Genomic DNA, 16,524 nt, shown 5'->3' on the forward strand with positions numbered 1-16,524 from the left:
ACATTGATTATCTCATTACAATGGCACCTGTCATGGGGTGGGATATACTAGGCAGCAAGTGAACACTCAGTTCTTGAAGTTTATGTGTTTGAAGCAGGAAAAATAGGCAAGCATAAGGATCTGAGCAACTTTGACAATGGCCAAATTGTGATGGCCAGACGAATGGGTCAGAGCATCTCCAAATCGGCAGGTCTTGTGGCGTATTAACAGTATGCAATGGTTAGTACATTCCAAAAGTGGTCCAAGGAAGGACAATCTGTGAACCGACGAGAGGGTCATGGACTCCCAAGGCTCATTGATGCTTGTAGGGAGAGAAGGCTCAGATTGCTGAAAAAGTTAATGCTAACTATGAGACTATGATAGAAAGGTAAGAGAAAGAATGTGTACTGTCCACACAGACTCACGAGCATATGGGTGACCTTATAAATATTCTACAAATCCAATTCCCCCATATGGATGGCAATTATCATTTGCCTCCTAACTGGGTTGGTGGTTCTCCCTGAGAGTAAACAAAAGTACAAATAAATACCAACAGAGAAGAAACGGTAAAGACTCTCCTATGTAGGGGCACTCTAACATGCAGGAACTATTTTCTCATTGATCATTGGACCCAAAAAATTGTTAAAACTTCAACTTTTATTAAATCATTTAAAATGGAGTATTTAAATTTCAACTAGAAGGCGAAATATTGACAAACTACATATACTGACATGTAACACGTATTAATTAAAATAGTACAGGTATAGATTCATTCCTCTTGGCCTCAGCCGTAGGACAGACAGATATACTGTGTAAATAATAATCAATAGTCAGAAATTGGAGTGCAGTATGGCCTTGGGGTATTGTTTAGGGTTCTGCTTCCTCGTATTTGCTATCGCATTGGATACGAAGTGAGAGACCCTTACTTATACGAGCCAATGGAAAATAAAGATGTAACTGGGATATATATGGTATGCTATTTTCGTTTCTGCTGTTGGCTGTTGATAATATATCAGCGCAGCCAATGAGAGAACTACTCGCTTCCCAAAATCCTGTTACTGAAAAAAGAAAATAATTGAGGCAGACAAAGGTAAATAGCTGTTACCCCTCCTGATAAATTTATATTTATAATGAATTGTCAATTATGACTATGCGATTTGGCCAGGGGTATGCAGTTATAGCTATATCTTCAAAAGTCACCTATAACCTGGAGTCTGGACTTGTTTATAATTTTAGCCTAATGTCTGCAAAAGGATGTAATTATTTCCGCTAGAAGTGGCATGCAGTTAGAAATAACAAATAATCAAAGTAAATGATCGGATAAAAGCAGGCATGGCCTTAGGATATATTTTGGGTGCTCTGCTGTCCCGTATTTGCTGTCGCATTGGATACGGGATGAGAGACCCTTACTAGCACCAGCCAATAGAGACAAAAGAGAAGCCAGAGTATCTCAGGTGTGTCTCCCAGAGTAGTTTTTTGTATGATAGAAAGGTGTCAGAATAACAGCGCTGTTGCACACACAACATTGTATCCAGCCCAATCACTGCAGCTGAATGTTATTGATCTGCAAACACAATTACTATTACTTTATGTCTGTCTTGGCTCCACCTCCAATTTTGTTTTTGTGTTTATACTTTTTGTCTGTACTATTTAAGTCTTTGGTTTAGTATCTGTTGACTTTATGTAGCGCAGATAAAATCCAGAGTAAAGAGATAAGTACCCTTTAACTTTCCTAGGGCCCTGATTATGATTTTTTTTATCCTTGACATTTGTTGACTCACAAGATTTCTGTCTGACTGCTTCTTTGATCACTATATGTGTGTTAAAAATGTTACCACTAGTGCCTCACTAAAAGGAGACTCAACCTTTCACAGCTGACGTTTCTACAGGAGAAAATACTTTTATCACATCATAATGTCACAGTGTTCTCAGCAGCATCGATCTTAGTTGACCTCTGACCTTTCTGACAGGTGCCCATTTGCTGCCATTTTTCCTCCTTTTTTCACAAAGCACAATATTTTATTAGATTCTATAAGATTACAATAATCTTGGTGTATAAGAGTTAGAAAAAAGAAATATTAGTGAATAGACTTTTGCGCGGACCCCTGAAGAAGCCTTCTCAGAGAAATAATATGCATGACCCCACTTCCATACAAATAGGGGGTACACAATTTATTAAAACAATAATCCACAATGTCTATAGTGACACAATGCACAACCTGTGAACATAGCTTTAAATTAACAATGGATGCTATGGCAAGTACCATGTGGCATGACAAATAAAAGGTAACATGAATGGAGATAAAAAGTCAGAGGTCATACCATTAATGGCTGGTGGTGTGCGCCCATGAAGAAAGTTCTGTTGTCCAAATATGCAATGTGACAACACAACACCAAGCTTAGCCTCAAGGAAGATTCCTTCGATCTACTGCATGTAGAAACGGCATCCAGCACAACGCGTTACGGATTTCAAGTAATCCTTTTTCAAGTGCATGCTGCCGCATTGCATGCATGTGTTATTTATAGTGGTGATGCGGAAGTGTGTCTCGTTCTCGTTTCCCGCTTTTTCCCGTGATTTACATTCCACCAGGGGACTGGAACCCGGAAGTATGCGTTCCATCTGATTGTAGCCGGAACCGGAAGTGACCGTTCATAACGTTCTTCGGAAATGACATTTGCGGTTCATTGCCGCTATTTTGGATTTGTTTACTTCCTGATTTAATTCTTGTCAAAATGGGACATAACAATACCATCCTAACATATTACCTCCATTTTTCCTACATTCTAGTATGGTACTTAGTATTCCCATACAGTCCAACCCTCGAAAAATGGAGGTGATGATGCGGTGAGTCATGTGGCGATATGTAACAGAGGAGAAGAAAAAAGAATAATTAGTGTTATTCAGAGGACAAAAATGAATTCAAAAACCATTTCAACTCAAAATCGGAATTTAGGCCATTGGGAACCAAGCAATTTAAAAAGTAAATCCATTGCATCTCTTTTTTATCTAGTCTAGTCTCTAAATCCTTGGACCTAACAAAATCCTATACTTGTTAAACTCCTATATACCTTTTTATGCAAAACTCTGAGTTATTATGAACACTTTTAAAGTGTTCTGATAAAGGATGATTTAATTTATCTTACAATAACAGCTTTAAGATAAACAGTTTTGTAACCTGTCATTCGAGAAATGTAATTTATATGTTGGAGTGCACTTGTGGCCTCATATATGTGGGTAAAACTTCCAGAAATCTTAAAACCTGCATGGCTGAACATGTATATAATATCAGAAAAGGCCAGTTAAATCATCCTTTATCAGAACACTTTAAAAGTGTAGCCAGTATTTATCCTGCACAGAAACAAAATAAGCCACCCAAATCTAACTATCTGCACATGTTATATCTACCCCACCTGCAGTGCACATGGTTTTGCCCAGTAGAGAAAGATTTTGCTTTTGCAATCAGATCTGAATTAGGCCCATTGACAGATGTCTGCAGAAATGAACCAATGAAAAAATTATGATTACCTTGCTGCTTCTGATACGGTAGCCTGTCACAGTAATTTATGTTGAAAAAAATACACTTCAGGTTGCTTCTTTTTTTTCTCAGTCCTTACAACTTATTACAATTAAAAAAATGAATGGGGATATAGAAATAAAAGATAGGACTGAAGGGGAGGGAGGTTGCAGTGAAGGTGAAGGATATGTCATAACAACTTACCTTTACAAATCCTTAACCTTTGACCTTACCAAACATGCAGACGGAAACCACCAGTGGCGGAACTAGCGAGCGGTGGGCCCATGTGCGACAAAATGCTTTGGACCCCCCCCCACTCATCCCTTCCAAGTCCACCCCCTCACCCCTGGAGAGGATCTGGTGAGGGGGGACCTGCTCAGGGCCAGAGAAATGGATACCTAGCAACAGTGCTGTAACTAGACATTTTAGCACTGTGTGCAAGAAATGGTATCGGAGCCCCCCCTACTCCATGCAAAACAGGGTCAGTGCGCTCCAAAGGCGCGCGCAAAAATAGGGGCGTGGCTTCACGGGGGAAGGGGTGTGGCCACAAAATAGTACCAATTCATATAACGGTGCACAGTAGTCTCCATTATTAAAATTACGCCGCACGGTAGCACCACTACACTAGGTAGAGCCCCTTTTACACCTTACGGCAGACAGATTCCCCTTTTTACACATTACGGCAGACAGCGTCAACCTTTTACACATTACGGCAGACAGCGTCAACCTTTTACACATTACGGCAGACAGCGTCCCCTTTTCTTTACGGCAGACAGCGTCCCCTTTTTACACATTACGGCAGACAGCGTCCCCTTTTCTTTACGGCAGACAGCGTCCCCTTTTTACACATTACGGCAGACAGCGTCCCCTTTTTTACACATTACGGCAGATAGCGTACCCATTTTTACACATTACGGCAGACAGCGTCCCCATTTTTACACATTACGGCAGACAGCGTCAACCTTTTACACATTATGGCAGACAGCGTCCCGTTTTCATTACGGCAGACAGCATCCCCTTTTTACACATTACGGCAGACAGCGTCCCATTTTTGCACACTAAGGCAGACAGCGTCCCATTTTTACACACTACGGCAGACAGCGTCCCCATTTTTACACATTACGGCAGACAGTGTCCCATTTTTACACATTACGGCAGACAGCATCCCCATTTTTACACATTACGGCAGACAGCGTCCCCATTTTTACACATTACGGCAGACAGTGTCCCATTTTTACAAGGCAAGAGATGCAAACTCAATATAAAAATAAATAAATAAAATAAATACATACACACATATATATATATATATATATATATATATATATAAAATTGTGTTTATATATATGCAACACAATTAAAGACATTTAAAATAACTAATTCCTACCAGGGGCTGTTGCTGCACATAGGAAATGACGAGCAGCTCCAGCTCCTCTCTCTCCCTCCCTCCCATTATGACAGTGGGCGCCGGGGACGGCCACGAGATCTTGGCGTGATGCTTGTCAGATCCCCGGCGCCCAAACACAGGGAGAGAGAGAGAGGAAGCCGAGGGAGGGGCGGAATATAAACAGGAAGGGGGAGGAGCTGAGTTAGATGCCCCTCCTCGCTTTCCTGATTGACATCTTGCAGCAGCATTTTATTATAGGAGGACGTGTGGAGGAGGAGGCGCTGGAGAGAGCGTTCCTTCCTTACAGCAGCAGCAGCAGCCAGTGAGACCTGACCGACAGTAAGTTTGTATGAGGGAGGGATGGACCCTCCTCCCTCTTCAGCCGGGACCCCTCCTTCCCCTACAGCTGGGCTGCCGCAGGCGCTGAGTGTGTTACACAGGCGGCAGGCGGCAGCCGCGGCAGCGTGTCTGGTGCTGCTCTGATTTATTCGTGACACGGGCGGGCGGTGGGACGCAGACCCGACGGGAGCGTTGCTAGTGCCTGGTGTGCGGCGGCCGCCGCATGATACAATGAGTCATTGTGACTCATTGTAATGCCGGTGGCTGTGGGCCCCTTGAGTGCGGCGGGGCCCCAGTGCAATGCATTGGCTGCACTGCCAGTAGTTCCGACCCTGCACCAGACAGTTCCAGTAGCAAGCTTTGTACTTATGGCAAGGCGGTAATTTGCCCCCAGAAACTTAACACAGGAGATGCATAAAGTAAGATTAGAGGATACTGTCTGAAAGAAAAATTTGTGATAGACAGTGGCAGGTTTTACCTATGGGCTGCAGGACTGCTGCCCCACTAGTTAAAATCCGTAACCTCAGCTTCTGTGTCAGGGAGCCGTATACAGTTCGTGACTGCACTGGCTACACTGTAACTGTCAGTGACTTCCTATTGGAAGTGCTACCTGTCAGTCACAGATACTACAGACAGTCCCATTGGGAGGTGTTTTCTTCCTCTGGGACTGCCAGACTGGGCTGTGATCAGCAGAGAGCATGCTTCCTGTAGGAAGCTACTTCCTGCCTTTTGGGCAGCCCTAGTCGGCTTCTATGGGCTGCAGCTGATGCAGTCCATAGTAGCCATTGTTTTGCACATATGCAGTCCCACGGTCTCTTGTGCGCATGTGTGGGTACTGGTGCCTACCAGAACCATTGCACAGGTGCCAGGACCTGGCTTCCCAGGACTTGGCTTTCTCCTTTCAAGGCACGGCATGGCTGGTGATAGGTACAGCAGACCCAATTCAGATTACTGCTTTAAGGGCCTGATTCAGAGGCAGATGTTTTTGTCATCACCATCAATCACGTCTTTGTATGCAGCAGCTGTGTGAGAATATGCAAATGCCAAAGGAGGCATATTATGTAAATATTATTTTGTATATTATGTAAATATACACCTCCTGTTGGCTACTCTGATCCGATGCAGGCAGCATCCGAAGATGCAGCATTTTATCATCTGCATGAACAACGGACGTAGCCCTCAGGTTACTCAGGAGGTCTAGGAAAATCATGTTGCCAGGGCCAGTGAAACAAGACTGACCCCCCCCATTTTCTGGAACGCATCTTGTTGCCAGCTTCAAATGCCTGCAGCATGTCAGTCATGCTGTAGCTGTTGGGGCCCTGCAGCTGACATGATAAATATAGACCTTCAAATGCGCAGTGCAGCTCCTGTGCATGCACAGAGATTTACGCAAATGTTGAATTTATGTAAATCTCTGATTCAGGACAAAAATGGGCTACAGCATGCTTTTGCACAGAGCACCAATACTGTATATTAAACATAAATTTGTCACTTTGTGGCCATTTGTAAAATATTGGCAAAAACATTTTGTATGGATATTTTCAGTTTCTGACTTTGGTTATTAATTGAGTTAATAATATTCTTATGGAAAGAAAAGAAAACTGTGGTGTGTCCTGTTGGAGAAAGAGTGCTATATAAATAAAATTATTATTATTATTACTAAGCCTTGGAAAGAGATAAAGCACCAACCAGGCAGTTCCTATAATTTTTCATCCCAGCCAGTAACATGGCAGTTAGGAACTGATCGTCCGGTACAGTACTTTGTGGTCTATTTACTAAGCATTGGAGAGACATAAAGTGGATGGAGTTAAAGTAACAGCCAATCAGCACCTAACTGACAAGTTACAGACTATGGATAAAAAATGACAGGAGCTGGTTGGTTGGTACTTTGGCCCAAATGTATTGAGCCTTAAGAAGTGATAAAGTGGACATGGATAAAGAGCGATAAATCTCCAGCCAACCAGGTCCTAACTGTCATTTTTCAAACACAACCTGTTACATGGCAGTCAGACTTTATCCGTCTCCACTTTATCACTTTTTAAGGCTTAATACGTTTGTGCCATAATCTCCACCCACTTTATCTCTCTCCAAGGCTTAGTACATAGATCCCTTTATCTCCGTCCAATTTATCTTTCTCCAAGGCTTAATAAACAGACCCCTGTTTTCCTATCACCATTTTATTCTGTAGCTAACTACATTTGATTGTGAATTTCAGTATACTGTAACTTTTAAGAATTTTATTATGCTTATACAGTTTTAAACTTGTTGACTTTGATGTTACAAATGTTGGTTGATGTTACAAATGTTTTGTTTCTTTTCTGCAAGGTGACCTATTCATAGGAGGTGTTTCCAAAGAAATGTACAAAGCGTTGCCAAAGCTTGTGCACGCCAAGGAAGGATTCCAAGGCTGCCTGGCTTCAGTTGATCTGAATGGACGTCTTCCAGACTTGATCTCAGATGCTCTTTTGTGTAATGGACAAATAGAAAGAGGATGCGAAGGTAATAACACTGTATCTGCACATAGTAATTGTCATGGTTCCATCAACATAATACAGTCATCTGCCTTATTTATGGTTATGATAAGTCATGCCATTCTTATTCCTTTCATGGCATATGGCAATTGTTTAAACATTATTGTTTAAAAAAATTATATATATATATATAAATATATATATATAGTATTTATATCGTGTCAAATGTCTTTTCAGTAATGTTTACATGTGTAAATGGCAATTTTTCAATTCCCCTCCCACACGTTTTCTTTTCTGAGTATAATGTAACACAATATATCACACTGTTCAGTTTTTGCCAAAATGTTCTTCCAGTGTGCCAGTATTGAGAATACCTACTATAAATGCATTTTCTACTTTTTTATGAGAATAACAGAACTTTATAACATTAAAACAATATAGTTTTAATTTTTCTTTCTTTGTGTGAATATCATGTCAATGTTCATTTATTTTGATTTTATTGTTATTGTTTATTTTCCTCATTATCATACCATATAATTTTGTGTTTTTATTTTATGTTATTTTTTTGTAATATTCATTTACATTTTGTTCTTTTATGTGATTTTTACATTTATGTAATAATAAATTTGTGTTTCATGTGTCTGAGATGTTTATTCATACCATACCATACACACTTTTTTCACGGATACACACAATTCACCCTTAATTTGCAGTGTTGATAATAAAATGGGGTCATTTATAGGGTATAGAGGAACATAACTGACTAATAACTCACACTTTTAATCATGTTAAGCAAAACATATTTCTTCATAAATACACAAATGCAGCTTCAGCCCACATGTGCTCCACGCTTTGCAACAATAAAACCTAGATTTTCCACTAGGAATTTCAGCATTTTACTTTGACCATGGGGTTGGAAAAGTTGCCACCACACTTGTGTTAGTTACCACCGCAGCCCAAAGGATTGGTAACATGTTCACCAGTTTTCATAAAGGCAGCTTCACACTTGTGATCTTACTTTTATAGTGGAAACAAGCAAAAGCTGTCTAGCAATATGTATGTCCTGGTAGGTGCAGTCCAAACAATGTGATAAAAAAAACTTCAAACAAAGTGCCACATGTAATAAAGACAGAGGGGTCTATTCATGAAGCAGTGAAAAGAGTGGAGATGTGAGCCAGTGGAGAAGTTGCCCATGGCAACCAATCAGTGTTGAGGTAACACTTAGAAAGTGCATTCTATAAAATTATACGTAGCAGCAGATTGGTTGCCATGGGCAACTTCTCCACTGGCTCACTTCTCACACTTTTCACTGGTTCATGAATAGACCCCGTACTCACTTTCATGATTTATTTAAGCCACACTGCAGATTTGTAGGGCAAAATCTGAAACATTTATTTAATTAAATGCGGTTGGTATTATAGAAGTAGGAAATTGGACGTTGAAAATTTACAGGGCACCACCTGTAATTTTTTTCAGCTTCTTTGCACATTCAAGAAAACTTTCTGCCTGCAGAGTCTTCTCCTGAAAGGAGTAGTGGTGGTATAAACCTTAATGTGTGCTGGGTAGATCACTTGAGTGCAGGGGCAAAATTTATTAGTTTCTGATTTGGTACACATGTAAAATTTTCATTGATTTTGTAATAAAGCAGGTTTTTTTTTGCTTTGTTTAAGGCAAAAGCAGGTTGATTTTGTCTTTAAAAAACAGTTGATTTAAATCTTGCCGCAAAATCTTTTAAAAAAACAGAACCTAATACAGTTCACCCAAAATATTAAAGTAGTCAATAAATTGGAATGCTTTGAAACATATCTTGCATTATACAAGAATTAATAGAAATGTTAATGCTTATATAGTTACAGTAATTGTTTTTATATACTTGCATTACTGAAGTTCGTATGAATAATAGTTACAAAATAAAAATAGAAAAAACCTTTTCTAGTGTATTCCAGTTCAAAACATTTAACTGGGTTCCAGTTTAATACATTATTCTTAAAATAGTCAGTATTGCCAAATTTTGTAAAATGTACTGTACACAACTAACTTGTTGTGTAAAATGTAAACACTAAATATTAAAATTTGTAAATACCAAAATATTAGTGCAGTAGATTTTAATATTCCATGTTAGACATGCATATATGCAATATTAGTTATATAACTGAATTCTATTTTTGTTTTTGTAGTATTTTCCAGACAATATACTACATACAATATCAGCAAAATCATTAAAACCGCAAAAAAAAAATGTTTTTATTTAGGTTTATATTTATACACATTTAATATTCAACCATTCTAGTACAAGGGTATTATTTATTATTTAAACAGTACAAAAAAATTAATATACTTAATAAATATGCAATCACTAATAAAAACATTGCTCATTTTATCATATTCATTTCTGATTATTTTTTTTTAGAATTAGTTTATTAAATTCTGGCTCTGTATTTTAGCATGTGTGCTTATATTTAATCATTGCTACTGTAAGTATAAATCAGAATATTATTAATCAGTGTTGGAAAGATTTTATCAATTATCTGGTACTGCTTAACAAATATAAAGCTCACATATCACGCACAGAAAACAAGCAAGTAGTTAAGCCGATAAATATTTAGCTATTAGCCATTTTGGGAATTATGATGACTTACATCTTGATGTTTACACTTGTATGTAAACTATAGATCTATAAAATGTATGTAACAACAGACATAAATACACTGTAACAAAAAAAATGTTTAAAGTAGGTATTTACTAGATTCAGTTGATAATAAATTAGATCTGTACTTCCAGTTACCCACTGGCATTAGGAAGGCTGGTTGCCCACTGACATTTGAAAGGCTTGCTATCTATTGGTATTAGGAAGGCTGGTTACTCACTGGTATTAGGAAGACCAGTTATCCACTGGCATTAGAAAGGCTTGCTATCCGTTGGTATTAGAAAGACTAGTTTCTCACTGGAACCAGGAAGGCTTGCTATATGCTGGTATTATGATGGGCAGTTACTCACTGGCATTAGAAAGTCAGGATGCCCACTGGAATTAAGAAGGCTGGTTACCCAATGGCATTAATATGGATGGTTTCATACTGGCAGTAGAAAGCTTTGCTACCCACTGGCATTAGGAAGTCTTGCTAACCACTGGAATTATAAAGGATAGTTACAAACTGGCATTAGAACAGCTGGTTTCCCATTGGAATTAAGAAGCTTTGCTACCCACTGGCATTAGGAAGTCTTGCTAACCACTGGAATTAGGAAGGATAGTTACAAACTGGCATTAGAACACCTGGTTTCCCACTGGCATTAGGAAGCTTTGCTACACACTGGCATTAGAGAGGCTGTGCTACCCACTGGTATTAGGAGGCTGTGCTTCCCACTGGCATTAGGAAGGCTAGATACACACTGGCATTAGAAAGGATGGCATAAGAAAGAGCATTAACACATTTAAGACAGATAAATTGTGCAGTTGAGTGCCTTTTGCACAGCATGGAGATGTAACTTTGCTGCATTACCATTGGAGTACAATTGAAGGCTGAGTTAGTGCAGTGAGATCAAATGTGCTATCCTCGCTTTCAGGGTCCCAGCATGGAGCTGAATCTCTAACTTCATATAAATTAAAACTTAGGGGGTCATTCTGAGTTGATTGCCCGCTAGCAGTTTTTAGCAGCTGTGCAAACGCATTGTCGTTGCCCACCAGGGAGTGTATTTTTGCTTTGCAGAAGTGCGAACGGCTGTGCAGCAGAGCGCCTGCAAAAACATTTTGTGCAGAACAAGACGAGCCCCGGACTTACTCTTCGTGTGCGTTGATTCTAACGTTGGAGGGTTGGCTTTTGATGTCAAACACCCGCCCAGCGTTCTCCCAGCCACACCTGCGTTTTCCCCAGCATGCCTGCGTTTTTCCAAACACTCCCTGAAAATGGTCAGTTGACACCCAGGTATGCCCCCTTCCTGTCAATCTTCTTGCGTTGTGCCGTGCGACTGAAAGCTTTGCTAGAACCTGTGCAAAACTACAAAGGACTTTGTACCAGTACGTCACGCGTGCGCATTGTGGTGCATATGCATGCGCAGAAATGCCAATTTTTAGCCTGAGCGCTGCACTACGAACAACGGCAGCTAGCGATCAACTCGGAGTGACCCCCTTAATCTGTTAAAACATCACCTATCTGCACTTTCAGTAGGCAGCTGACATAAAAGGCACACTTTGTGAATTTTTTTTTATTATTCAAGTGAGAAGAGTTGAAAACTAATGCCATTGCTTATTTAAAATGGTATCTATTGGCAAATAAGAATTACATTTTCTAGCGGCTGCTATTTAATTTAACAGTTGTGAAATTGTTATATCAAAGTGCTAGGGACAAATTGTGTTTAAATGAATCAATGCAGATAATATAATATCATTTTGCAAGATATATTTATCCAATTTGGTATTTATGACTAGGAGATTAGAAAGTGAATGTGTGTTGAAGTGGACTTTAACATATAAAAAGTCTACAGTATATTACAACTTTTTTCAAAGAGGGTTATTTAGGATATCACAAAGTTCCAATAATGTTAAGTTATTTTAATCACGTTAAGTCTTGTAAAGTACAGCTTAGCAATGCTGTTTCAGAAATGTAACAGCTATTACAGTGGATTATCAGACCTCCTGAGAGTTAGTAACAGCTATGCACTGTCTACACACAGACTTGAACATAACTCCTATGCACTGTGTTTGCCTTCATTAGTCAGATTACATTGGTTGGATGTATCAATTCCCATATTTATTCAAATAAGAGAACTTCTGAAGATGAGACGTCTGGGTAGGCCATCCATAACCTAACCAGGAGTCTGGATTCCCAAAAGAGGGTACCTTATTTGCATATAAATCCTGATACAGTTATTCAAACTCTTTGTGTGCTTTCCACGAGAGATCTGTATTTTCTAAAACAAAAAACAGGCTTGACCTAAATAGCAAACCTTTAAGAACACATTCACATTCGTTTTAACAAAATAATAAGTTTTTATCATACTTTATTTGGAAATATTTTGATAATGTATTTATTTTAGTATGTAAAGTGTATAGAGATCACAGTACATCCACCAACAGGGATTTCCCAGGACAATTATATATTTACTTTGTTGTAATCGAAAATTCGAATTATTGATATAAGAAAAATGAATGGGACCAATCAAAAGGTTTAAGATTTATCCTCCACAGACATTTAATATAATATATAATTCTTCCCTTTGGTTCACAAAGTGTGGGTTGCATTTGAGTTACTGTACATGGTTCAATGGGCAATATTACCAATCAATATGATTAAATAACAGACAGAAAATGAAAATTCTACTCTTTGTGTGATTTTCCATTGATTTTTATTTCTGTGTCCCTTTAACTATAGCACAGCCAGAACATTTGGTGGTCCAACTTTTCTCTCCAGTGTAGATTAGAGAAAGATGAAAACACTCCCGACTTGTACACCGCTTCACATTAATTGGATTTTGTGCTAGATTAGAACCCCAGTAGCCAATTTTCTTCAAACTGCAAACTCCATTTGCTAAGTTCAGTAATGAGTTTTCCGTGGATCAAATAGGGACTGCTCTGTATTTTGATTGAATTCCATCAAACTTCTCTTTCTTTTCAATGTTTCCCCTGACTTCCCTCTTGATACTGATCTCTATCACTACCTTTCTTTTTCTTGTTTGTTTTTTTTCCCCATGTTCTTTAATTCCGTTGAGTTATCCCTATCATTTAATTGGATTCTTTTAAATCTTCCCACAAGGTCTTTAAACTTCAACTGGCTGAACTAACTTGTGTCTCGACTTCACTGGTTTCCAGCCCCGGTGAAATACATAATCTAATTAACGACAATCAAATCTATTGTTAAGGATTTGTCTTGGAGGTGTTTAATCTAGCAGCTAGCAATAAAAGATGACTATACTGGCTAAGTGTTGTAAAACGGTCGCAAATATCATTACCGCTACTTGTAGAATAATAGCATGACTTACATCAGGCATAAAATGAATCGCTAAAACATATTACTCACCATGTGGAATAGATGAAATAAAATTAGAATGAAAACAACAATAAAACACGCTGTATAAAATGCATTACACTTTAAGGAGGGTAATATGTTTTAGCAGTATTGGATATTTGTTCTATGATATTTATTTTGGGTTTTTTGTGTGTTTTTTTTTTATTCACTAAGGTCTATATAGTTTAAGAGTACAAAAGAGAAAAGCTGCATTATAAATCTCTTTTTTATTGTAACTATAGGCCAAGATTTAAAAATAAATAATAAAGTTAATCCTTCGCATGACCCTAAATCTATAGATTTTCTACCTGAGTGGATTCCTATTGCCCCTACTGATCTCTACCTATGAGATAAAAATAAGCCAGCGTGCACTTCTTATTTCCGAATATAAAGCTATCAAACGTGTGTGCGCAGGGAGAATCTAAAGCCCTTGTGTCTCTGTCACAAAGATATTTTCAGAGAAAGACAAGCCAAAATCTGTCTAAAGCCAGTTGCAGTTTTGCATCACTGGGGTTCACTGTTGAGACCACTTCAATGTATTATTAAGAAAACTGATTCGAAATATAAACCTGTATTTTGTGATTCATGCCTGGTACCTTAGCACCTGATACATGTATAAAGCACAGATTAAACCTGCTAAATGCCTAATATTACACTTTAATATTTAATAACTGGCAATAATGAATAATGGTATATAAATACTTATTTATGACTAATAGCACATTTTATGTGTTCAAATGTATTCAAATATCATATCAGATATTACACATAATGCCTATGATCACAAAGATTAGATAGATAGATAGATAGATAGATAGATAGATAGATAGATAGATAGATAGACAGATAGACAGGCAGACATATAGACATTGGCGTTTCTATAATGGGTGCAGTGTGTGTGAGGCACACGGGCCCCCAGGTCCAGGGGGGCCCATCCCGCACACACTGCACCCATTTGCTTAATACTTACCTCTCTGAAGTCCCCCATCGGATCCATCCCTTTTCGGCAGCGCAATAGAGTTTGAACACTAGGGGGAACAAACTCTACTGCGCCTGCTGAAAACTCCAGAAAGACGGCACAGCGGCCATTTTTCCGGAGTTTCGCGCATGCGCATTAGCGAAATCTTCGGGAAAATGGCCGTCGCGCCGTGTTCCTTGAGGTTTGCGCATGCACAATAGAGTCTGTTCTCAGACTCTATTGCCGCTGCCGTGGAGAAGGACGGCACCGCCGGGGGACTCCGGAGAGGTAAGTATTAAATCCTGTGCACAGTCAGAGAGGAGGGGTCCCCTAAAGCAGAAGGCTACACACGAGCCTCCTCCTCTTTTAAAACGCCCCTGCATATAGATTATAGATATGAGACAAATAGATAGCTGCATAGGTAAGGGTTTATTTATCATCCACTACATTTTTGCCCCAATAAGTATATTTTTTTATTGGCGCATATTGTGGTAATAAGAAATGATATTACATTATACTATTTATTAGTTGTTATCGATATATTTTTGCAGGGGCATGGACTAAGGGGGTAATTCAGACCTGATCACTACTCAAATTTGCAGAGGTTTGCGATCAGATAGTCGCCGCCCAGATACAGTGAATACCTGCCCTGTGCAAGTCTGTATACGCCTTGCAAAAATCTCTGCGAACGCTGGTCAGCTGCAAATCCGTTCGCAATTCACTTACCATCAAATGATTTTATTAGTCTGTGCAGACTCTGCGTAGCCCAGGACCTCTTTCTAGAGTGCGATAGAATCAGGCTGATCGGGGCCGGAGCTGATGTCACACAGCCTCCCCGAAAACGCTTGGACACGCCTGCGTATTTTCTGACACTCCCAAAAAATGACCAGTTACCACCTCCAAACGCCGGTTTCCTGTCAATCAACTTGCGTACGCCTAGCGATCAAAAAAGTTGCTTGATTTTTTTGCAGTTTGGTCTTGCGCATGCGCACTACGATCTGAACACATGCGCAGTCAATCGATAATCGTCTACCTTGCGAATTCGCACAACAGTGATCATGTCTGAATCGGGCCCTAAGATAGGATCATTATCACTTTACATCTGTATTTGCAGATGCATATGCATGTGGAAGCCTTTGGATCCCTCTCCCTAAAAAATGGGCAACACTGTTTATGAGAGACAAAGCTCTGGTGGATTTGAAAATTTGGTAACCTATAGTATGTAACCTGATTTTGTGATAGAGGCACGGCATAAAAGTATAGCCTCTCATTCATTACTGCCACTTGTCTGAGGCACTCCCTGGGACCCACCCAAATCTAACTCTCTCTGCACATGTTATATCTGCCACACCTGCAGTGCACACGGTTTTGCCCAACTGTTAACAAATGCGATCAACTCTGAATTACCTAGATAGATAGATAGATAGATAGATAGATAGGAGAGACTCTGTAGATAGATAGAAATCCTCTAAAGAGAGAGAGAGACTGTAGATATATAGTGACATATGGAAACCAAAAGAGAGAGAGACACTGTAGACAGAACACACACAAATCCAAAACTTACTTACTCTTTAGGATTCCAGCTCCTGAGTATGACCTCTGGAATCCCCATGCTTCATGTTCCTCCCTCTGAGCTGCATGCCTTATGTCAGCTCAGCCACCTTTCAATTTCTGCGCAGCAGTGAGGACTTCTTGCAGTTAGGACAGCACAAATGGAGATGGGGGCATCTAGAGGCACCCAGCAGTACTGCACTCGGCAGTGAGAGTGATAGCAGCTCTCTGTCAGCATCTGGCCTGCTCCTAACAGCAGTCCTCTGGTCAAAGAATAGGGTTCTGGGTACTGGGAGGGGATGGGAGGGGATGCGCTACTGGGAGG

General features: G+C 39.5%; 1 protein-coding gene across 18 annotated transcripts in view; it reads left to right on the top strand.

Annotated features, from left to right (window-relative positions):
- NRXN1 (neurexin 1) overlaps nt 1-16,524 on the top strand; it is a 1,686,961-nt gene that overhangs the window by 964,557 nt on the left and 705,880 nt on the right. For all 18 annotated transcript variants that reach the window (XM_063918664.1, XM_063918680.1, XM_063918665.1 and 15 more), the window contains one exon: nt 7,546-7,719. In XM_063918664.1, the coding sequence (XP_063774734.1) occupies nt 7,546-7,719 (174 nt within the window). The remainder of the gene's footprint in view (nt 1-7,545; nt 7,720-16,524) is intronic.

The sequence above is a fragment of the Pseudophryne corroboree genome, chromosome 4 (genome assembly GCF_028390025.1).
Source record: "Pseudophryne corroboree isolate aPseCor3 chromosome 4, aPseCor3.hap2, whole genome shotgun sequence".
Classification (NCBI taxonomy): Eukaryota; Metazoa; Chordata; class Amphibia; order Anura; family Myobatrachidae; genus Pseudophryne; species Pseudophryne corroboree.